This window comes from Bos indicus x Bos taurus, chromosome 3, assembly GCF_003369695.1.
Source record: "Bos indicus x Bos taurus breed Angus x Brahman F1 hybrid chromosome 3, Bos_hybrid_MaternalHap_v2.0, whole genome shotgun sequence".
Lineage (NCBI taxonomy): Eukaryota > Metazoa > Chordata > Mammalia > Artiodactyla > Bovidae > Bos > Bos indicus x Bos taurus.
In genome coordinates, this window is record NC_040078.1 from 43,030,836 (window position 1) to 43,056,428 (window position 25,593).

General features: G+C 39.6%; 1 protein-coding gene across 8 annotated transcripts in view; it reads right to left on the reverse strand.

Annotated features, from left to right (window-relative positions):
* CDC14A (cell division cycle 14A) overlaps window positions 1-25,593 on the reverse strand; it is a 190,951-nt gene that overhangs the window by 87,016 nt on the left and 78,342 nt on the right. For all 8 annotated transcript variants that reach the window (XR_003510288.1, XM_027536391.1, XM_027536393.1 and 5 more), the window contains 2 exons: window positions 13,569-13,635; window positions 10,339-10,401 (listed from right to left, as the gene is read on the reverse strand). Coding sequence is in view for 7 of the 8 variants with exons in the window: in XM_027536391.1 (XP_027392192.1) it covers window positions 10,339-10,401; window positions 13,569-13,635 (130 nt within the window). In the remaining variant the exon portion in view is untranslated. The remainder of the gene's footprint in view (window positions 1-10,338; window positions 10,402-13,568; window positions 13,636-25,593) is intronic.

The window sequence follows — 25,593 nt, forward strand, 5'->3', positions numbered from 1 at the left end:
GTCGGCTCTTTGCATCAGGTGGCCAAAGTATCGGCGCATGAGCATCAGTCCTTTCAATGAATATTCAGGGTTAATTTCCTTCAGGATTGACTGGTTTGATCTCCTTGCCGTCCAAGGCTTAAGACATGCAAATAGATAAATATTGTGTGCAGGGGAGAAAAGGTCACAAGGAGGAGGAACAGGAAACAAGAACATGTGTGAAGGCACAAAAGTATGCAGAAACACTGCCACCCAGGAAGCTATGCAGACTGGGTGTGAGGAGGAAGGCAAAAGGACAAACGGGGAAGATGGCAAAGCCCATGTCCAGAGGGCTTTCTGTGCTGCACTCAGGGGCATGCGTTTCCTCCACACTCTACCTGAGGGTAGAGCCCATGGAGGACTTAAAGCAGGGGAGTGATATAAGCAGACTTAAGTTCTAAAACATGGTCTCTGAGAGTGATGTGGAGACTTGATGGAAGACACCCAAGGACCAAGAAAATCCCAGCCAGTCCCAAGCATTCAGAATCTACTGACACTTTCTCACAGTCCCCAGATGGGCTCCATTGCAATGCAGCCAAGAAAATGTGAAATCACTTTCTAGAAGAGGCGATGATAGCAATAACTATGACTTATGAATTGCTAGAGTCTCAGAAGCAAAACTTTCCACATTCAGCCTGTCATAGATCAGCGAGAAACGCTGCATAGACAATCTGACGATCATAAAGAGGGAAGTGTGTAGGAAGGGTCAAACATGATAACACCTGCAGAATGAGGCACAAGAATACATGGAATGTATGACAGCAGCTGATAAGAACAAAGTCTCTAAACCCACCCATGGAGAAACGAAATTACAGGGCACCTTCTGAAAAAAAATATTGGCCTAGCAAATATACTGAGCAAATAGGAAGTACTTGATAAATGTCTGTTCAATAAATTAACTGAAAAGCTACCAAATTGAAGCCATAAAGAGTGTGATGCAGCTTCTTGGTTCTCATATATCAAACATTGACCTGCATACCTTATTTCTGTAGAACAAAGCCTCCCAATCAGTTTAACAGAATGGAGTTGCCTGGGCTGGGGCTGGGGCAGCCTGGGATCCCAGGCCAGTCGCCGAAAGCTGTGAACTATGATCACACAGTGCTGATCAAATACAGTCACATTTTCCACATGTGCCGTGACCAGAGAAAACAAGAGGAAGCCCTGTACTGTGACTCTACTCAGATCAGCAGGAGCCAGCCTGCCTGTCATCAGGCCTGCCGAAGCCAAACCCAGCTCCACCCACCTCCATCAAGTAACCCGTGGTAAAGAAACGCCCCAGGTTTGCCAGCACATAAAAGCACCAGATCAAGTTAATAATTACTTGATATTCTGGGAAATATCCTCATATTGATAAAATTATTTCATAGAAAGCATTTTTTCTCAAAATAAAGGGATGACTTATGGAGGAAAAACATAATGGCAGAAAGGAAATAGCTCAAAGAAAGAAGTCAAAGCAATCTTTTAGCTTTTGAAGTAGGTTTTACATTAACTTGAAGCTCTTCAGTTCAGTTCAGTCGCTCAGTCGTGTCTGACTCTTTGAGACCCCATGAATCGCAGCACGCCAGGCCTCCCTGTCCATCACCAACTCCCAGAGTTCACTCAGACTCACGGCCATCAAGTCAGTGGTGCCATCCAGCCATCTCATCCTCTGTCGTCCCCTTCTCCTGCTCCCAATCCCTCCCAGCATCAGAGTCTTTTCCAATGGGTCAACTCTTCGCATGAGGTGGCCAAAGTACTGGAGTTTCAGCTTTAGCATCATTCCTTCCAAAGAAATCCCAGGGCTGATCTCCTTCAGAATGGACTGGTTGGATCTCCTTGCAGTCCAAGGGACTCTCAAGAGTCTTCTCCAAATAGCTGATCCCAAAAAGATATTTAAAGCAGCTCCTCAAAGTTGCATAGGCCAAATTCTAGATGCAGTCATAAATGTAAGGCACACTGATGAGGCAACTCCAAATGCTGCCATGGAAGCTCCATTTCTTTGCATTTCTCTCTCTCTCCCCTCCCCACAACTAGAAATAGGATGCTGCTCTGTGAGCCATCTGTGTATGCCCAACAAAGGGACATCAACAATATAGCAAGCCTTCTCGTAAGTAGTGGAAAGTCCCATCTTGTTTAGGGGACAATCAAAATAAGAAACTAAAGATGTAATTCAATTTCTCTTTGATGAATAACAACTGCTTAAGAGGGCATCATTAGTGAGCGGTGGTATTTAAACAAGGTCTTACTCAGTAAGGATAGTTCCCCACAAAGGAACAGAAGTTGACCGAAGGCAGATTCTGTATGTGGGTGTTATTTCAGGGTCTTACAAACAGAATATTTTCCTATACTTTGAATATTTACTAAGCTTTACTGCTAGAGAGGATACACATCCTCACGTACCTGAAAGAAAGTGAAAGTGAAGTCGCTCAGTTGTGTCTGACTCTTTGCAACCCCATGGGCTGTAGCCCACCAGGCTCCTCCGTCCATGGGATTCTCCAGGCAAGAGTACTGGAGTGGGTTACCATTTCCTTCTCCAGGGGATCTTCCCGATCCAGGGATTTAACCCAGGTCTCCTGCGTTGCAGGCAGACGCTTTAACCTTTGAGCCACCAGGGAAGCCCCTCACATACCTACAGATACATAATTTGAATACTCATTCATCTTCACTGTTTTTCCCTAGAGTTAAAGGTCTATTTTAATTTTTCAAATAAACTTATTGATGGTTAGATTTCAAAGGAGTGACTGTTCTTAGTTCTCAAGTTCTTGGAGAATACCTTAAGAAACCTGTTGGAAAAGGGGACACTGATTCTTAGCATAAGTTTTTGGGGCCTCATGTTGCAGTTACTTTTTCGATCCTCCCAGCATAGCTCCAAGAATATATCTATTTGATCAGTGCAAATATGATCAAAAATATAGTTCCACAACAGCTTGGCAAAGGACCTAAAGAGACCATATTTTAGAAAATACTTTTGTTTATCAATAATTTATACAATGGACTATTTGTAAGTCATATAAAAATAATGTAACAGCCTGAGATATCTTAGTCCAAACCTTCTAAATAGAATAGAGCCTTGAAATTAATTCTTACGTGAAAAATTAAAACACTTGAAGCTGCAAGATGTAACCTGTTCCGTTATCCTAGGTTTCATGTCATTTATGATGGTTCATTGGCAAGCCTGTCCTTGAAGAATCTGCACTTTAGCTATGTCTGGCTACCAAGCACTTGAAATGTAGCTGGTCCAAACTGAGATGTGCCGCAGTACAAACTACACACTGGGTTTCAAAGGCTCAATTCAAAATTAGAAATATAAAATACTTCATTAATAATTGTTACATTGATTATATGCCAAAATATTATTTCTGGTACAGTGCATTAAAGAAAACATATTATTGCAATTAATTTCATCATATCTTTTTACTTTTTAAAATGCAGATATTAGCTTTTGAATATATATATTATATACACAAATATGATTCTCATATTTCTATTGGACAGCACTGCTCTAGACCCTTTTGCAGAATGAGCAGAGTGGTTCCTATGCTCTGCTGACCTTGTCATGAACATTAAAAGAAGCATTCTTATCACAAGACTCTTTTAGGATTTCCCTGGTGGTACAGTGGATAGGTATTCACCTCCAATGCAGGGAACATGGGTTTGATCCCTGGTCCAGGAAGATTCCACATGCTGAGGGGCTACTCAGCCCATGTGCCACAACTACTGGGCCTGACTGAGTGCTGCAAACTGAAGCCCACGCCCGTGCTCCACAAGAGAAGCTAGCACAAGGAGAGGTCCACATGCAGCAGCAAAGAGTAACCCCCACTCACCGCAACTAGAGAAGGCCCGCGCACAGCAACGAAGCCCGGCATGGCCAAAAATACATAAATAAATAACAGACTCCCTTTTAATCTCACATAGAACTGCTATATCATCAATTTAAGCTTTTTCTTGAGTCAAATATTAAATGAGGTTTAGTCAAGAAGTGCCTTTGGAACCTTTAATTTGCGCATTTCCTTATCATCTAAGACTTACATTCTCATAATCTGCTATCAATAATAACCCTTTTACTTTGAAAACTATAGACTTCGTTGGAATACTGACTTTGTTAGAGCTAATGAAGTATATGAACTTAGCTATTCCACGAGTTTACCAAATGTCCAGACTCACTAAAGTAGAGCAAACAGTGGAACAAGTTATAACAAAAAACGATTGGGCCCACAGATTGTCAGGAAGAGTTCCTTTATTTATCCACTTGTTTCTTAAGCAGCATTTATGAAATGCCCCCTACCTGCTGATCACACATCTACTTCTGATTTTTTATTTTATAGGCTTTATGATAGAATAGACAAATCATTCTCTAAAAGGAAGTTATTTGATGGAAAACTTTTCAAGTGTTCAACTGCCTCCTCTCCTCCCATTACCTGGCTGATGGTCGTTGTTATTCATTCAGGTTAAGATGTGATCACATTCTTATCAGATTTTTAGTTAGTTGGTTGCGTGCTTTTCAAAAATAAAGTTAAAACTATGTTTAGGGTTTTCAATAGCTTTTTCAACTAACTCTCAACATCACCATCAAAGTTTTAAAAAAGAGAAAGGAGTAAGTAAATCATCAACTAGTTTTCTCTCTTTATTGTGGTAGGTCTTTGTCCTCCTCCCTCTCTAACCTCCACCCCAATCTCTCCTTTCATTGAAATGGCTCCAGTTGTTTTGCCATGTATTTTTCTCCAGGTTCATATACATGGGACAGAGATGCAGGTTTGGGGGAGACTTGAAACTTATCTAACGTGGAGGCCCATTTCAAAAAAAGAATACAAAATGATGAACACAAAAATGGATTCCATGCAAATGGGGACCTATACAATTTAAACTTCACTCGCTTCATAGGAAATTACTGATACCTTTGCTCATATAATACAGATAGACAGATATATGTACAAGGTGGAGGCGGGTCTTGTTATTGTTTGTTTAAAAAAATAGAAGGTTATAAGCACTCTTCCGTATCAACTTTTTCCAATCAATATATAATAGAAATCATTCACGAAAAGTGGCATAGCTCAAGTCAATTTCTTTAAATCACTACATAACATTCCATGGTGTATCTGTACTAGAAGTTATTTATTCAACCTTCCCCCTTAAAATGCAATCGTTTTGTTCCCAATTCTTTGTGGGATGGGGGTGGGTAGTAGGATTCTTTTTTTTTTCGACACTACTATTGGGTGCACCAAAAAGTTCATTCGGGTTTTTCTGTACCATCGTATGGAAAAACCCAAACAAACTTTTTGGCCAACCCAATAAAAATGCCACAATAACAAAGTTTTTACAATTTAAGAAGAAGAAATTCTTTGGAGATTTTTAATAAATTGTACTACATGTATTAGTTTAGGGAGAAGTGGCAGTTTTATGAGGTTAAACCTTTCTATCCAAGAACACAGGACACATTTTCCATTTAATCATGTACAGTCCACAAGGAATTTACAATCTAGTAAGGAAAATAAAGCTTTTATGCAAATAGCCATAATATAAGAAAAATAGAAAGCACAAATCTTGACACATGAAATAGAGGGGGAGAGAATATTGTAAAGGGTGAGAGCTGATCTGTGTAGGATTTTACACACATGAGAGGAAAATGTTAAAGGTGACGGGTATTTGGAGAAAACAAGCTCAGCCAGGGTGCAGAGATATTCAAGAAACAATAAATAAGCAGCCCAGAAGGGCTGGAACACAGAGTGCACAGACTGAAGAAACAGGAGACGGGCCAGCAAGGTGGGCTGGACTGCATCCAAAGCTAACAATGCCAGGACAGGGGAATTTACCCTCATTTCAGCCAGATAATGGGAGCGGCAGCCAGTGTGGGGACAAGACAAGGCAAGAACTCTGTTTTAAGACCATTCAGTGAAGTGTGTGAAAGACCAAGGGGCGAAGGGCCTGGGCTTCTTAAAGAGCAGTTATAATTGTCTACCAGAGAGGACACAACACCTGAGCCAGGGGAAGGAAATGAGAACACAGAGGAAGAGAGAGACGAAACACACCCCAGGGGCCCTAGCAACGGGAACTCAAATAGTCAACAGATTATGGAGGGGAAAAAAGCGATGTTTTCAGTCTTGAGCCTGGGTGAACAGTAGAGCAGTGATGCCATTCACACAGATGAACAAAGCCAAAGCCCAAGTTTGGGTGAAAGATGACTAGTTTCTTCTCAGATGTGTCAAACGTAACATGTAAGCAGGATATCCGAACAGATACATCCTGACCTAGAGACCAGAATGTGAGGGCTACCCTTGTCCTCCTAGTGAAAGTGAAAGTAGCTCAGTCGTGTCTATTTGTGAAGCCAAGGACTATACAGTCCGTGGAATTCTCTAGGCCAGAATACTGGAGTGGGTAGCCTTTGCTTTCTCCAGGGGACATTCCCAGCCCAGGGATCAAACCCAGGTTTCCCACATTGCAGGTGGATTCTTTACCAGCTGAGCCACCAGGGAAGCCCTGCTAAGAAGAGTGATAAATGTTATAACCCTGGAGAACCTTGACAGAACAGCTCATTTTCACGAATGGTCAACCTACTCAGAGTCTACTGGTGTCTCACATTTCAGGAAAAGTTGACTACTTCTAGGTAGGTGCCCAATATGCTACTGGAGATCAGTGGAGAAATAACTCCAGAAAGAATGAAGGGACAGAACCAAAGCAAAAACAACATCATCCAGTTGTGGATGTGACTGGTGATAGAAGCAAGGTCCGATGCTGTAAAGAGCAGTATTGCATAGGAACCTGGAATGTTAGGTCCATGAATCAAGGCAAATTGGAAGTGGTCAAACAGGAGACAGCAAGAGTGAACATCGACATTCTAGGAATCAGCGAACTAAGATGGACTGGAATGGGTGAATTTAACTCAGATGACCATTATATCTACTACTGTGAGCAGGAATCCCTTAGAAGAAATGGAGTAGCCATCATGGTCAACAAAAGAATCCGAAATGCAGTACTTGGATGCAATCTCAAAAACAACAGAATGATCTCTGTTCATTTCCAAGGCAAACCATTCAATATCACGCCAATCCAAGTCAATGCCCCAACCAGTAATGCTGAAGAAGCTGAAGCTGAATGGTTCTCTGAAGACCTATAAGACCTTTTAGAACTAACACCTAAAGAAGATGTCCTTTTCATTATAGGGGACTGGAATGCAAAAGTAGGAAGTCAAGAAACACCTGGAGTAACAGGCAAATTTGGCCTTGGAGTACGGAATGAAGCAGGGCAAAGGCTAACAGAGTTCTGCCAAGAGAACACACTGGTCATAGCAAACACCCTCTTCCAACAACACAAGAGAAGACTCTACACATGAACATCACCAGATGGTCAACACTGAAAGCATACTGATTATATTCTCTGCAGCCAAGGATGGAGAAGCTCTATACAGTCAGCAAAAACAAGACTGGGAGCTGACTGTGGCTCAGATCATGAACACCTTATTGCCAAATTCAGACTTAATTTGAAGAAAGTGGGGAGAACCACTAGACCATACAGGTATACCCTAAATCAAATCCTTTATGATTATACAGTGGAAGTGAGAAATAGATTTAAGGGACTAGATCTGATAGACAGAGTGCCTGATGAACTATGGATGAAGGTTCATGACACTGTACAGGAGACAGGGATCAAGACCATCCCCAAGAAAAAGAAATGCAAAAAAGCAAAATGGCTGTCTGAGGAAGCCTTACAAACAGCTATGAAAAGAAGAGAAGCAAAAAGCAAAGGAAAAAAGGAAAGATATAAGCATCTGAATGCAGAGTTCCAAAGAATAGCAAGGAGAGATAAGAAAGCCTTCTTCAGCAATCAATGCAAAGAAATAGAGGAAAACAACAGAATGGGAAAGACTAGAGATCTCTTCAAGAAAATTAAAGATACCAATGGAACATTTCATGCATAGTTGGGCTCCATAAAGGACAGAAATGGTAGGGACCTAACAGAAGCAGAAGATATTAAGAAGAGGTGGCAAGAATACACAGAAGAACTGTACAAAAAAGATCTTCATGACCCAGATAATCATGATGGTGTGATCACTCACCTAGAGCCAGACATCCTGGAATGCGAGATCAAGTGGGCCTTAGGAAGCATCACTACAAACAAAGCTAGTGGAGGTGATGGAATTCCAGTTGAGCTATTTCAAATCCTAAAAGATGATGCTGTGAAAGTGTTGCACTCAATATGTCAGCAAATTTGGAAAACTCAGCAGTGGCCACAGGATTGGAAAAGGTCAGTTTTCATTCCAATCCCAAAGAAAGGCACTGCCAAAGAATGCTCAAACTATTGCACAATTGCACTCATCTCACACGCTAGTAAAGTAATGCTCAAAATTCTCCAAGCCAGGCTTCAGCAATACGTGAACTGTGAACTTCCAGATGTTCAAGCTGGTTTTAGAAAAGGCAGAGGAACCAGAGATCAAATTGCCAACATCTGCTGGATCATGGAAAAAGCAAGAGAGTTCCAGAAAAACATCTATTTCTGCTTTATTGACTATGCCAAATCCTTTAACTGTGTGGATCACAATAAACTGGGGAAAATTCTGAAAGAGATGGGAATACCAGACCACCGGACCTGCCTCTTGAGAAATCTGTATGCAGGTCAGGAAGCAACAGTTAGAACTGGACATGGAACAACCGACTGGTTCCAAATAGGGAAAGGAGTACGTCAAGGCTGTATATTGTCACCCTGTTTATTTAACTTATATGCAGAGTACATCATGAGAAACGCTGGGCTGGATGAAGCACAAGCTTGATCAAGATTGCTGGGAGAAATATCAATAACCTCAGATATGCAGATGACACCACCCTTATGGCAGAAAGTGAAGAAGAACTAAAGAGCCTCTTCATGAAAGTCAAAGAGGAAAGTGAGAAAGTTGGCTTAAAGCTCAACATTCAGAAAACAAAGATCGTGGCATCCAGTCCCATCACTTCATGGTAAATAGATGGGAAACAGTGTAAACAGTGGCTGACTTTATTTTTTGGGGCTCCAAAATCACTGCAGATGGTGATTGCAGCCATGAAAGTTATGACCAACCTAGACAACATATTAAAAAGTAGAGACATTACTTTGCCAACAAAGGTCTGTCTAGTCAAGGCTATGGTTTTTCCAGTGGTCATGTATGGATGTGAGAGTTGGACTATAAAGAAAGCTGAATGCTGAAGAACTGATGCTTTTGAACTGTGGTATTGGAGAATACTCTTGAGAGTCCCTTGGACTACAAGGAGATCCAACCAGTCCATCCTAAAGGAGATCAGTCCTGGATGTTCATTGGAAGGACTGATGTTGAAGCTGAAGCTCCAATACTTTGGCCACCCAATGCAAAGAGCTGACTCATTTGAAAAGACCCTCATGCTGGAAAAGATTCAAGGTGGGACGACAGAGGATGAGATGGTTGGATGGCATCACTGATTCAATGGACATGAGTTTGGGTAAACTCCAGGAGTTGGTGATGGACAGGGCGGCCTGGAGTGCTACAGTTCATATGGTCACAAAGAGTCAGACACAACTGAGTGACTGAAGTGAACTGAACTGAAGACTCCTCTACTAACCTGGAAGTGCTCTTTCCTAACACCTCCTTATAGCACAATGTAACTTGCACAGCCTTTGCCTAAACTGCCTTGCTGAGCAGGCAAGATAACTATTCAAAAACTTTGTAATAGTGTGTGTGTCTGTGTTTAGTCACTCAGTCATGTTAGACTCTTTGCAACTGCATGGACTGTAGCCTGCCAGTCTTCTCTGTCCGTGGTATTTTTCAGGCAAGAATACTAAAGTGGATTGCTATTTCTTCCTCCAGGGGATCTTCCCAACCCCTCTTCTGCATCTCACAAATTGCAAGCAGATTCTTTATGGCTGAGCCACTAGGGGAACCCTTTGTTATGATCCCATGGTAAAAAAAAAAAATTCAACCAACTCTCAGAACTGAGTACATTCAGCCACCTTTCAAATCAAGATATACACAATCAAAAATATTACAAGACACAAATCTGGTTTTGTTTTAATCAAAACCCAGATTTTTAAATAAAAGTAACATGATTTTACTACCAAATTATACTTTTAAATTGTTTTTTCTTATAAACTAAAGGTTCAAAGTAACTGTCAATAAAGGTTTGATGAAAGAATATAGAGAGACATGGTATTTTCCTAACTAAAATTTTGATAACTCCTAGTTCAAAGGCAATAATCAAAGCTGAAAGGATGAAGCTGACAACTATAGAAAACTGCAGAATGCTTTTATTTAGCAGTCAATCAATTTGTAATACCTGAGTGCTAGGAATAAAAGAACAATTTAATCAATGTGAAATTATAGCTTCCAAAAAATTAAAATGTACAAACCTCATAATGTTCATATTCATCCACATCAAATGTCTCAAAGTCAAAAAATCCATGTTGTAATCCCTAAAAGCAGAATTTGAATTAGTTTTTCATGTGAAATTGATAACGACTTCTAGGCATTTCTGGAATTCCTGCTCACAAATGATTCTGCCTGACCTGAAGGAGAAAATTTGAAACTTTCAATTCGTAATACATATCTAGAAACCATCTAACATACATAATTTTGCTTTGGGGCTGTCTTTGGGACTAAACACTTAGAAAAATATGAAAATATGTCCCACACAATATGCTTCTTGAGTTCTAATACACATTAGTTTTTAATTAAAATTATTCATATATATTAAATGGATCATACTATAAATGTATAGTTAAAACCTATTGGGAACTGTGCAATTAATTCATACTTAACTATAACAGAATATATAATTGTGATTAAATTTTCAGCTGGAAGAAAAATCAGTTATTCTCAGGTTTTTTTCCTTTTTATCATTAATGAGATATTTGGTAAAAAGGGAGTTTTTACTTAATAGGCCCTTATTTGTTCCTAAAGTCTACAATGAGAGAATTTGTTTTACAGTGTTAGTTTTTGAAAGAGTAAAAATGTACTTGACTACTCTTACAATTTAGAAGGAAGAACTGATCTTTTAACAACAAAGAAAATTTTCATACTTCTTTTTTATAACCAATGATTTAGAATTTAAAAGTATCTGGCTTATTCAGACATAATATTTTGAAGAGGTGTCTTTTGTTTTATAAGTCATGAAGCTATACAAATTACCTTAGAATACAAAATCAGTTACTTTTAAAAGTTACATGATCAAGTCATTAAAAATAGAAGAATCTCTTAAGCCAAGTTTAGTACATCTATCTTTGAAAATACCTTAGAGACCGGTGTTTTCCAAAACGTAGAACACCTGCACTTAAGGTAATTTATATTTAAAATACAGACCCCTGGGCCGCATCGAAGGTAATTTATATTTAAAATACAGACCCCTGGGCCCCATCGCAGAACTATGAAATCAGGTTTTTTGAGGGTGGGATCATTGTTTTTTAAATGCCTTCCTAAGTGACTCTGACAACACTGGTTCAGACAACCTCTACAGGACAAGCAGAACAACCTATCTCAATTATTTCACCTTTAAACAAAGCAACTTACTTCATCTTCATGTACCATTCCAGACAAAACAGTGAGAATACATGCCCTGAACTACCACTTTGCTTCCTCTTTTTTTAAAGAGTGTTTGTGTTTGTGTATGCCTCTATGTGTAGTTCACACATATACAACCTGTGCTTATAATGATGCCAATACATCAAAATCAGAAAGATATGCTTTCTAAAAAGGCAAAAACATGGACATACTCTACCTTCATAGGAGATACATACTCACTGCCACAAAAATAGTCTGAGAGTGTGTGTGTGTGTGTGTGGGCATGTGCACACGCTCGATCATGCCCAACTCTTTTTGATCCCCTGGACTGTAGCCCACCTTACCCCAGAGGATCTTCCTGACCCAGGATCAAACCTGTGTTTCTTGAGTCTCCTGCATTGGCAGGCAGATTCTTTACAACTGCGCCACCTGGGAAGCCCCATATGAGAGCGTTCAGAGAGGCAATGTGTCCCAGTTACTTAGAGACATGTTGAACAATCAATCAGATCCTCTAAATCTCATTTACATTTGGGTAAAATAAACCCCAGCATTTAATGAAACAAAAAATTTACAGAAGACCTTATTAATGAACAAAGTCATGTCCTCCTTTTACATGAGCAAGGATGTCATAAATGTCTGTATCAAGTTATCAGTTACCATAACAACAGGAGGGATACTCCAGTGTGAACTCTTCTTCAATTTCATATGTATTATAAAAGAAACAGCTTGTACCAGATGGCAGGATAAGCAATAATAATAATAGTGACCATAAATAAATTACCCTTTTCCATTGAGTCATATTTTTTAAATGCTACAATTCTGGATTGTATACTGGGTGAAATATACATAAGGGTTCTTGTGTTATTGGAAGTGTGGGTTGGTGATGTTATTCGCAGGAGATAGGCTAGGTTATCTTGATAGTTTTTAAGTGAAACGAAAAATGTTTGAAAACCATTTTAAAGTTTTACAGAGTTTAAGTTCATTTTAAAATGAAATAACAAAATCAAAAACAAACATATGGAAAACAAGTACATATTTTACCATAGCAATTTTCTCAACTTAAAATAAGGCAAAAGCAATGTTATACTGCATCAGAGAAAAGAATCTAGAACAAAGCTCACTACTGATACTATATTTACACGATGACCCTTGCCAATGGGTTATGAAATACATACATTCCTGGCTGGTAAAAGTCATGGCTGTATGTTCGAGATGGAATGATGTACTCTGAAGCTTCTTTAGAATTCACAGCATAACATGCATGACTCAGACTGTAAATCAATGTTGCTAAAACATATTCCAAAGTTCTCAACAATCTTTTGGATTAACTTCTCCACAACATATATAAATAACTCCATAACTACAGCTGTAAACTTTAGATGTGTCAGATCACACAGACAGCAGGGCACCGCTCCCAGAGTTCATGGTCCAGTTGCTACTGGATGAGGTCTGAGCATCCGCATCTCTGCACAAGTTCCCACACTGGGACAACCATGGGTTTATGACATACCCGGATAAGATACTAGAAGGAACTCCAGACTGATATGGAAATCTGAGTTAGAAGAAGCCCTAATAACTCCCTGTGGCCCTGAGAGTGACTTAACCTCTCTGGGGTTGTTTCCTCATCTGTAAAAGTGAGATAATAATATCTAACCTGCTGACTACTTCCTGGGTATGTAATACTATCCAATGAGAAAAGCAAGGTGGGAATGTTCTCCACACTGACAGAGGAGAGTTGTGGCTTAGATGACTTCCTGCCTCTCTCACACCAAGATTTAGCTTGATAAGGAAGCTGAGCAGGTGACAGAGCAAGGTCACGGCAATGGCAGCAGGTAGAAATGCTAACACAAACAGTTTAAATGAGAAAGGGAGACCCCTTCCGCGTCTATAAGAAGAGTTATCCCCCAGAACACCTCCCCTGTTGGCCCTGTGGTCTGTATTTTGCAGATCAACCATCGTTCAAGTAGAAAGCCACCTTCTTACTACCCCCTCTCCCTTCTCTCCAACAACAAAGATAGCAACTCCACTCCTTTTTCATATTGTTAAATTACGATGGCAGCTACAGCAAGGAAATTGTTATTACCTTTCTGATTCCCTGCAAACAGTCAAGGATGGTGAGATTGTAAGTGCAATTTCCAAAGGAAGCATCCCTATGAAGACAAAAGAAAAGTAACATTAAAGACATGCATTTTGAATACTCAAAATAATATGTCAGTTGGATACATGCTTGTTTGGTTTCACAGCTGTCAACATGGTAAACTTATATAACACATCAGATCCTACTAGTTAACTACTCCTACAGCTTAACTCAAGCGCTTCTGAAATTGCTTGAATCCAACAAGCTGAGTTAAGAGAGAGCAGATTTAGGAACCAGAGCTCTGTGATCAGATTGCCTTCAAATTCCAACTCTGCCACATATTGGCTGGGAGCTCAAGCCAATTTTACCTCTATCTGTTTTGCTTTCCTGATTTGTGAAATGAAGTTACTAATTTAATATTCACAGAACTGTTGTTGGATTTCATTAAAAAAAATAATGTCCTTCCTATAGTGCCTAGCACAAAGGAACCACTCAATAAGTATTATGACTATTATCAACAATGAGTGTTTCATTAAGTAAAACATGCATCATCATGAGAGGTAATCAGAAAGAGAAATAACCATCTGGCAGGAATACGGCAAAGTGGTGAAAGTGAAAGTCATTCAGTTGTGTCTGACTCTCTGCAACCCTATGGACTGTAGCCCACCAGGCTCCTCTGTCCATGGGGATTCTCCAGGCAAGAATACTGGACTGGGTAGCCATTCCCTTCTCCAGGAGATCTTCCCAACTCAGGAATCAAACCTGAGTCTCCTGCATTACAAGCAGATTCTTTACCATCTGAGCCATCAGGAAAGCCCATATGGCAAATACAAACATAAAAGTTTAAGGGGGACAATGTATTCAGGTCAATAAAACCTGGCAGTTACTTTCACAGATTAAATGCCACCACTTCCATTCTGCTCCCCTACCCCCACCGTCATCCCCACAAAAAATGCTAAGGAAAATGCCATCCTGCTTCCAAACAATCTCCTCTCGGGTTCTAGGAAAAGTGGAGACCTACTGCATCGAAAACTGAGTGCTTCATCCTTTATTTAAGTTTTTAGAGCAACTTAGCAGGCCTTCTTTAGGCAACATAAAACTCTAGTATCAAGTTCAGGTCAGTTAGCAGAACTGGCATTGGAGCTTTAACACTAACAATGTTCCAAGGTGTCCAAGGCAAGAAACTTGACCTCAAGGCTCTCAGTAGCTTGGCCCAGCCTCCACTGCTGACCTGAATGAACAGAGCTGTCAGGCACCTGCCAATCACAAAGTCAAATGTACCACACAAAGTGGGGGGCCCAGCGGGGAACACCACAGAAGACACTTCATGGGGAGAAAATGACTCTTTAAGGTTTTAACACATAATTAACATAGAACTAAGTCTTGTATCACAACCAGTCAAGGGAACTTGAACCGATGGCTGCTAAGCCGCGAACTGAAATGCAACATCAACATCACTGAGTTTCAGCATCCTGATAACCTAATTTAAAAACAGTAGGTTATCTTAAGCAAGGCAGCCTAAAAGAAATGTTAAAGTCCTGAAACTTCAAAGTTAACCTATGTTAAGGAAGGGTTATTCTAGGTATTTCATCCTGATTTAAAGAGTTCTTTTTCAATGCTATCTGAACACATAGGGAAAAAAAAAGAGCCCCCTTTTCAAATATCTTGTAAAGACATAAATCATATATTAAGAAGCAAATTTTAATGGATTAAGCTAGTGAAAGTAGTAGCTATGGATCTAAGAAAAAATACTAATTTATATAAATAACAACACATTCCTTTGTAGGAATGTGTCTTTTTAGGACAAGGTTCAGAACCTTTTGTTTGTCATGGACCCCTGCAGCATTCTCATGAAGCCTGTGGATCCCTCTTTTCAGAATGTTTTCAAATGAATAAAATACATAGAACTGATAAAAGACAAATGTAATTAAATGTAAAGTTATCAAAACATAACAAAAACAAATATATAATACAATACTTAATTATGTACAATACCATTCTTAACATATTAGTAGTAGGTCTGATTATAGTTTTAAAGGAGTGAACATAAATATCTTAAGATATACACAACAGCTGTAATGGGATATTAAAATGTCTATAGTTTCTATTGTGAAAAAGTCACTTGAATTGCTAATACTACTATAGTTTATTATTTACAACATTTATATTGAGTTACCAAAAAGTTCGTTCAGGTTTTACTGCTGTTACATCTTTTAGAAAAATTATCTTACAGAAAAATCCAAACAAACTTTTCAGCCAACCCAGTTGTTGAATTTAATCTTATAAATTGGGACTTCCCAGGTGGTTCAGTGGTAAAGAATCCACCTGCCAATGCAGGAGACACCGGCATTCAATCCCTGGGACAGGAAGATCCCCTGGAGGAGGAAATGGCAATCCATTCGAATATTCTCGCCCAGAAAATCCCACGAACAAAAGAGCCTGGCAGGTGGTTCATGGGGTCACAAAGAGCTGGACACGATTGAGCAACTGAACACACGCACATTATCTTATAAGGTTAGTGAAAATAAAGAATTTTTGTCATCTAAATTCACTGATCCTCTGAATTCTCTCCACAAACACTAGATCAAAAACTACTGCTTTGGTAAAGAAAAGAAAAGCTCAGCATTTAAAAAAGATAGAAGAAATTATAAGAATTGAAGATGCCCCTTACTTCTTCAAGTATACCTTCCCACCTAGACTCAGCTAAACAAATGCACAAATATAGGTTATCAGACAAGCTCCAAATCCAGTCTTTCTTACTGTCTGCAAAGCATGGTGAGATTATGATGATATCTCTTGTCCTAGCACAGCCAGTCTCTACCAACAACTGAAAAGACAACTCTAGTGATATGGTGATCAAACATGTAGACTTGAGAGTGAAGGGAGAGTTAATAGGCCATCTGACGAAATTAGGATAGAAGGCAGTCACAGCAAGCTAGAAAGACAGGCAGACATTTAATATAATAAGGATGCAATAAAATTAAGTCACATCCTCAGGACTGGGGGAAGTTGATGACATACCTTTTTTACCAAAACTTACTATGCTGGGTAATTTAGACACATTAACACATTTAATCCTCATGAAGGCAGAAAGCTGCCCTCGTAACTAGGCAAGAGAAAAATGGCTTATTAATGGCACCTGGCACATACGCAGTCAAAGGAGAGCAACCATAAAAGTGAAGGGACACAGAGACATGTTACACATTCTCTGTGGGAAAAAGAGAGAGAAAATGATAAAGGTGACAATAAATTTTGTATCTACCAAAACCCCACCAGAAGGAGAATTCTAAAGGGCTTTTTAACATGAAATCCAACAAGGTCAGGGAGATGAGAGCAGACATCAAGAAAATTCTGAAAGCTGGAAATCAGATAAATGAGTGACAATAATTTAGAAGACTAAGAAAACTGAATACTAAGGTAACAGTAGAAAAATCAGCATCGACCCAATCAATACCAGATAATTCACAAAAGGTTCAGGAAGCGACGGCACTGGGTTCTTCAGGCAGTGAGGATGAAGGGCTAAAATAAGTTGGAAGGTACCCTTAAGAAGTTGAAAGATTTTACTTGATAAAATAAATATTTTTTATTTAAATATACTTATTTTTAATCAGAGAACAATTGCTTTACAATATTGCGTTGGTTTCTGCTATACACTAACATGAATCAGCCATACGTATACATACGTCCCCACCTTCTGGAACCTCTCTCCCACCTCCCACCTCATCCCCTCTAGTTGTCACAGAGCACCTGATTTGAGCTCCCTGCATCATACATCAAATTTCCCCAGGTTATCTAATTTTATATATGGTAATAAATATGTTTCAATGCTACTCTCTCAATAGGTCCCAATGTCTCCTCCCCCATTGTGTCTACAAGTCATATTATCTCCCATTTTATAAATAAATCTTTCCTGTTGAGTTTTCTCAACCACCCGATGTAGTCAGCAGCATCTAAAAATAAAATGGTTGGTCCTGGAAGGCAGCAAGATACCTGACCCACACAACGTTCAAGTTTGAATTGGAAGATGACTTGCAAGGAATATTTTCCACCTACATTGTTGTGTGAAATGGAGGTGAAGTTTAGGAATACATCAGGCTTTAGTAAACTCAAAAGTTCTTCCCACTCTGAAACTGCATAATTATTCAACACAATGGATGATTTCTCTCCTTTCTATATCTCTCTCTTGGACCCTTCCCAAAAGAATTTTAACATTTTTCAGGTTCCTACCATTTTTAAAATAAAAAATTTTCTTGACTTCAACCACTACCCTCTCTTTGGCTTCCTCTTCAAATAAGACTTCTCTGAAAAATTACTCATCTCACTGCTACCACTTTCTCTTCTCTCACATCTTAACCAACTCTGTTTCTACCCTCATCCATGCCAAGAACATGTCTCACTAAGGTCACCAATGATCTCCTTACTGCTAAACCCAGGTGAAATTCTTGTAATGAAATAAAATTGATCATTTTAGCCTTTCTAAAGTACACAACTTAGTGATTTTCAGTGTTTTCGTAATGTGATTTTTAGTATAGTCACAAATCACAATTTCAGTACAGTCACAATTCAATAAGGAAGGCTGAGCGCTGAACAATTGATGCTTTTGAACTGTGGTGTTAGAGTAGACTCTTGAGGGTCCCTGCACTGCAAGGAGATCAAACCAGTCAATCCTAAAGGAAATCAACCCTAAATATTCATTGGAAGGACTGATGCTGAAGCTGAAGTTCCAATATTTTGGCCACCTGATGGGAAGAACTGACTCATTAGAAAAGACCCTGATGCTGGGAAAGATAGAAGGCAGGAGGAGAAGGGGACAACAGAGGATGAGATGGTTGGATGGCATCACCGACTTGATGGATACGAGTTTGAGCAAACTCCAGGAGATGGTGAAGAATAGGGAAGCCTGGTGTGCTGTAGTCCATGGGGTTGCAAAGAGTCAGACACAACTGAGTGGCTGAACAACAGTTCACACCACTGATTTCAAACCATTTTTGTCACCCCAGAAAGAAACTATACCCATTTGTAGTAACTCTTCATTCCATCTCCCCCCACTCTCCATCCCTGACAATCACTAATCTATTTTCTCTCTCTCTGGATTTGCTTATTCTAAATCCAGAGAAGATTCTGCAAGCATCATTTTATTTACTATTAATATGTCAGGAACAGGTAATTCCCTCTGAATATTCTCTTCATTGTTTCTGGATTCTACCCCTCTCAACACTACTCCATCCCAGTGTCCTGTGCAAAGTCATCCTTCACCTCCCGTCTCCTCAAGGTTCAACTCCAGACTCAGATTCTTCATACTCCATACTTTCCCCCAAGCCTGGGCACTCTCAACTTTAATGTCATCAGCATCAGCACCGCCAATATGGCTTCTTAGAACGCAGAATGCTGGACCCCATCCGAGTTTCAGATTCAGCAGGTCTGGGGAAGGGGCTGAGACTGTCCATTTCTAACAAGTTTCCAGGTGCTATCAGTGCTTCTGGTAGGAGGGACCACATTTTGAGGATCACTGCCCTATACAAACTCATTGACATAAGTTACCATCTATCTGCCAATAAGCTTCAAGGGCTTCTCTCTAGCACTGATTCCTTAAAACTCCAAGATGGTACAGCCAACCACATACATGATGTTTCCATTTGGGCATCTTAAGGTATCTTATGGGCTTTTCTGGTGGCTCAGAATCTGAGCTCACAATCTCAGATTCTGGTAAAGAATCTACCTACAATGCAGGAGACCCAGGTCCCATCCCTGGGTTGGGAAGATCCCCTAGAGAAGGAAATGGCAACCCACTCCAGTACTCTTGCCTGGAGAATTCCATGGATGGAGGAGTCTGGTGGGCTTCAGTCCATGGGGTCTCACTGTGTAAGAAGATTCTCCTGAATATGCCCCACCCCAAAATAGTAACAACAATACCCTGGCCCTCCAACCCTAATTCAGTAAAAGATACAGCTTCCATAATCACTCAAGCTAGCACCCAGAAGTCCTTCCATCTCTCTCATTTCCGTATTCTACTGTGCTCTGCCTTATTGCTTTTCCCTCCTAAGCATCTCTTGAATGCACTTACTTCTCCTCAGTTCTGCTAACTCTCAGGCAGTACCTCTCATGCAGACAAGAGCCTCCCCATGTCCACTCCTTGCCTTTCTATTGAGCATTCTTCATGGCAGCCAGAGTGATAGCTTGAAAAGGCAAGTCTGCTCCTGTTACTCTTCTGCTGTCACCCTTCACTGATTCCCACTGCTCTCTGAAGGGAAGGTTCAAATCCTAAAATAGATGCAAGGCCTGTGATACCCGGCCCTGCCTGCCCCTCCGGTCTCTCCCTCATTTCACTCTCCCTTCTCGCTCTCTGAGCCCATCACAATGCCCTTCCCTGAGCTCCTTGGAGAGGCACTCAGCTCCCACCACAGAACCTTTGCTTCTCAGGTCACATGTTCTCCAATCGCCTGTTCCTAGGTTACCCTACTCAGCCTTCAGCTCCCAGTTCATAGATCACTTGTCTCAGGAGGAAAAACCTCCAGCCCCACTCTCTGGCTAGATCAGGTCCCCAACATTTTTTTCCCCACTGGACTTAACTACAGTTTGACATTATATCCTGATGTGTTCATTTGATTCTCTGCCTCTCAATATATAAGAGTCACGTAGAAGACAGCATCTATATGTTTATTACTCCCTAATTGTCTCCTTAGTACCTATTACAGTGCCTGGTATGAAACAAACAATAAATGTTTGTCAGTAAGTGTTCAAATTAAAGAAGCTTGGGAGAACATCCCAAGAAAATGTTGTATAATATCCTACAGCCACTTTTGCTATCTCAAGGGCCTAACACTTCAATTCTCATTAACGAGAAGAGCTTTCTTTGCATTAACCCAAAATTCTTTTGTCCGTTGATATCATCCTCTGTTCTCTTTGTCAAAGAGTATTGACTGAAAAAAGCTAAAAGCAATGATGTTCAAAGTAGTTTTCTTTTGTCAAGTGGTATTAAACACACTTTTATTTTAAACCAGATACTTTAGAGAGGTTATAGGGAGCTTTTAGGATTTAAATCACTATACCAATGTGCTACAAAGTTTTATACTCCCACAGTTTTTGTTGCAGTTATGGTTCCCATTTGTTTATTTAACTCCTGATTTGCTTTTTTACTCAATCATTCATGCATTCATTTATATTTATTGAGCCAAATAGTTCCTGAGTTGAATAAGAGGACACGTGTTTTTCCACCTTCCTCACAAAGGACCACTGAAAGCCTACAGAGATCAACCACAGAAAAAAGCTTGCACGTCCTATGCTGCCTGGGAAAACTATGGCTCTAACCCTTATCTACCATGACAGTTATACCATAAATTGCATTACTCACTTAAACAGGTAAACACAAGGATGCTCTTTATTCAGGAGGAGGTAATACCCCAAACACCCAGGACTTCTAATCATTCAGCTTTGCTGAAGAAGAAATCATGGGTCTATAACCCCCAATACAGAAGACTAACATTAGGACCAATCTAGAGACATCCAAATACAAATTCAGCTCAGCCTCATGCTTGACCATCCACATTCTATCCACCTCGGCAATTCTATCTTTCTAAATGTGACTTCTGGCATAATAGTCAACTGAACCATAAAACTATTATGAAGTTATCATAAAAAATCCCTGGCAGTCAATAAATATTTGCTGAATAAAAAACTAAATGTATGAATATTTTAATAGATGAAACAACTGGGATTTTTACTTATTTTCATATTTTTACATTTATTTTACAGAGAAGTAGTAGCAGCAAAATTAAAGAAAACCAGAATCAACATCCACAAAGACAAAGAGGAAGGACTTGATTATCCTAGAGCTATCTTTTTACAGACTCTCAAGAGTCAACTGTTAGATAATCAAAAATTTTGAGAGCCCAAATCAGCCTTGGTGGGAATATTTACACCACAGAAATCAGCAAATGCTCTTTACTTAAAGAGCTGGTTTACCAGCACACCACTGCCTACAACCCGTGAATCTAAGAAATCACTCAGAATGAAGCAACCCTGCAAATGGTAATAATAAGCAGATGAAACCAGAGATGAAAGAACATATTTACACAAAATAGTAAGAAAACATTTCTGGTAATGAAGTTGTTTGAAGAAAAAAATGAAAACCAGAGTTGCACGGTTTACAATGTGGAGATTCCATTAAAGAATAAAAAAGAGCTATAGCAAATGGACTAAGAAATAACAGAAATGCCTCCTTTATATGTCTTGAGTCTATGATTCTCTGCAAATCCTCTGGATAGCAAGTAGCTACAAGGTAGGCAAATATCTGCAGAGCAGTGGGTTAGAAAGGATCTCAAAGGTCATCTGAGCACTGTTCCAACCACCGAACTGAATCCCATCTGCACAACCAGCACAAGATCACAAGCTTCCTAAGGACAGAGAATGTGTTCTTTATGCTGTATGCCCAGAGTCTAGTACAGTATTGCACACATTACTATGCTGTGGCTGTTGTATGAATGAATGAATGACCATTACCAGGAGACCATTCAACATATGCCCGAACAACTCTAAGTGGCTGGGAACTACTGACATTTCAAAGTAAAAATTATATAAAACAATCTGTAATCATCAACTATATACAGTCACAAAAATGTAATCTAGATCATAGTTTTCCAACAGAAATATAATGCAATAGAGAGCCACATGTGTAATTTTAATTTTTACATACCCATACTAAAGTAAAAAGAAATAAATGACATCAATTTCAATAATATATTTTGTTTAATCCAGTCTGAAATATTATCAGTTCAGAACATAATCAACATAATTATAAGATATTTTACTTTTTTATACTAAGTCTTTGAAATCTAATGTGTGTTTGGTAGTCTTACAGTCTATTTCAGTTTGGACAAAACAAATTGCAAGTGCTGAATAGTACATGTAGGTTGTAGCTACTGTTCTAGGCCATTCAGCTCTAGACTAATTTGTATGGATACCTGGGAATTAGGCAATGTACTAAATACTTTATACAACTGTCCAAAGTACACCTGGCTTTCAGTCTCTGAACACATCTGTGACATATATGTACCAGGTCCCTAGAAAAGAATAAGCCAATTGTTTAATATTATCTAATACCTACAAGATAAAAATATATTTGATAAGAACCAGTGGGGAGGACAAAGCTATTTCCCACTTGAAAACAAAATCAAATGGCTTCATGGGGCAGAGCCAAAAATTGAGCACAACCAGTACCTAACAAAAAAATGCGACACAGAATCTCTTCTTTTCAGATTGAACATAAAGCTATACACTAATCATTTTTGCTTATCTAAAGAAACAGAGATATGTAAAAATTCACTTCTAAATCATGGCGTAAAAGGTCATATAAATCAGCAAAACAGAATCTGTCTAGAAGTAGCAATAACAGGCACCAGAAAGAGACCAAGAGCTGTGCTCTGGGCCTTTTATCAATATCTGAGTGTCCCCCATTTAACCACATTTAACTTTGCTTAAAGACAAAAATACTAGTAAATTGTCTTTGACTCCACTATTGAAAATAAGTGCTTCATATATGAGGCATTCAACAAAATACCTATGCTCATTAAGGCAAATGACTGCAAACTATTCCAAAGCACTTTCATCAACCAAGGCTGGCTACTGGAAAAGTACTATAAAGAGTACAAAAAATTTGGCACTTACCCGACTACAGAAAGTTTGGTACCCTGATCCGAAACCATAAAAACAGGAATAACAAAAAAAGTAATCTGAGCCAATTTTCACAACTCAAACTATTGAAGCACTGCCATGTTTCAAAAGAAAAAAAAAAAAAAAAGATATAACTCACTTCCTTCTGTGTATTTAGTGGGTCATACAGACCTTGACAGTTGTTTCTGTTTTCAGATTCTGAATAGTGGTGCTTATTTACCACTGTCACAAGAAAACCTGATAAATCTGCTTTTCATGGTGGTCCAAGTTACTCAATACACCCCAGCTGTTGAGAATAGATTCAACAGTCTGGACAGAATAATCTCTTCTCTTCTATTTTCAAGACTCAGGAAACGAGCCCATCCTCACTATTCAAAACTAAGGCAGGGGCTTCCCTGGTGCTTCCGTGGTAAAGAATCCGCCCCACCAATACAGGAGACACAAGTTCAAACCCTGATCTGAGAAGATCCCGCCTGCTGAGGAACAACTAAGCCTGTGAGCCACAACTGTTGAGCCTGTGAGCCTGCTCCAGAGCCTGGGAGCAACACCTACTGAAGCCCGCATGCCCCAGAGTCAGTGCTCAGCAACAGAAGCCACCCCAGGGAGAAGCCCTCGAACCACAACTGAGAGTAGCCCCTGCTCACCACAACTAGGAAAAAAAAACCCCATGAAGCAACGAAGAGCCAGCACAGCCAAAAATAAATAAATAAAATTATTTTTTAAAAAACTAATGCAGATTTTTTTCCCAATCACATCAAGCATCAAAAGCAAAAAGATTCATGGAGGCAGAAATGACTCCAAAGATCAACACTGAGAAGCAGAGAAGTGGCCATCATAAAGAAAAGTTGAGAATGAAAGAAAAGTCTTAGAGCATTGCCGAAGGTGTTAGATAAAACTGCATTCCCATAGGGCAGAGGTGCAATGGGTTTACAACAAAGGAAAGAATTTATTACCTTAAGGGTCTAAAGTTGCTAACACCAAGGCCACTACTTATTTTTTCTACATACCAACTATATTAATTAATTCACATTCAAGGATACAATTCAGGGGATGTGGAAACTTGGCAGCAAGCACTGGCTCATCAATGAAATCTTTTACTAGTTTATTCTGACAGTTTCTAACTCTCTGAGAGGCTCTAAGCTATTTGAATATCTTAAGCTTCCCATGCCTTTTGAGGCTGGGAGACTGTAAACAATCGTATGCCTAGCTGTAGGAGTCCGGGTAAACTTGTCAGGCGAGTTAGAGAGCTATCTGAGGGGTTTGGATTTAAACACTCCTAATTGCCCAGGAACTTTATTAATTGGAGCTGTAAGTTAACTCTTTGACAGAGAGAGCGAGATGGTGGTGGGGGACAGCCCCCAGTAAAGTCAGAGGTGAGAGCACAAAGCAATAAAGTAGGCAGACTCTGGTTTTGGGGGGTAGATGCTCGAGAATATCCAGGGGGACTCCTGAGGCTCGATCCCGCCTTTGCGTGTGCTGAGCCTCCTTCCTCATGACCTTTGTCATGAGTGGAATGCCTCTCGCCGGCTCCCGGCAGAGCATAAAATAAATTTTGTTTCTACATTTTTGATACTCAGGGAAAAAAACATGGTATTAAAGACAACTTTCCTTTTGAAATACAAACAAAAATCACAGTATCATATTCGAGCTAACAAATATTTGGTTCAACATTTTATGTTGAGATACATTTTATAATTACATCTAACATCTGCTAGCACATATTTACTTTGCTTTAGAAGAAAGTAGGCAGCCTAATGCCAAATTCTAAGAGGTTGACCCCTTTGAGCCTTTGTTGAGACCTACAAGCTGTGGCATGCCCAGAGAAGATTTCCCGTTAAGACAGGGCCACATTACTAGCTCAGCAACTGATATATCACTAGGGGTCATCCCCAAAACACAACAAACCCATCCCTGAACACAAACAGTATGGGTTCATTTTAATAACAAATGTCATTAAAGGATTGCTAGGGAGAGGTTTGTGGGTTCTCTATTAAGGAAGGTTTTCTGATATCAAGTCAGCTTTAAGAGAAAACTCCTGTTCCTGTTAGATTCCTATTCCTATTAGATAAAATACCCCTATTTGACACACCATCTATTTCTAAGACTAAGGAAACAGCACAAAAGCATTTCCACAAATGGCAACTTATTATTCTAATCCCAAGAGACCTATTTTGTTCCACACAGGTGTGGATCAGGAAATGTGCAGTAGAGTTTCAGAAGGCTAGTTCTGCTGAATGTTAACAGAAAGAGCCCTGTCCATCCTAAAGGAAATAGATCCTGAATATTCATTGGAAGGACTGATGCTGAAGCTGAAGCTCCAATACTTTGGCCACCTGATGAGAAGAGTCTACTCATTGGAAAA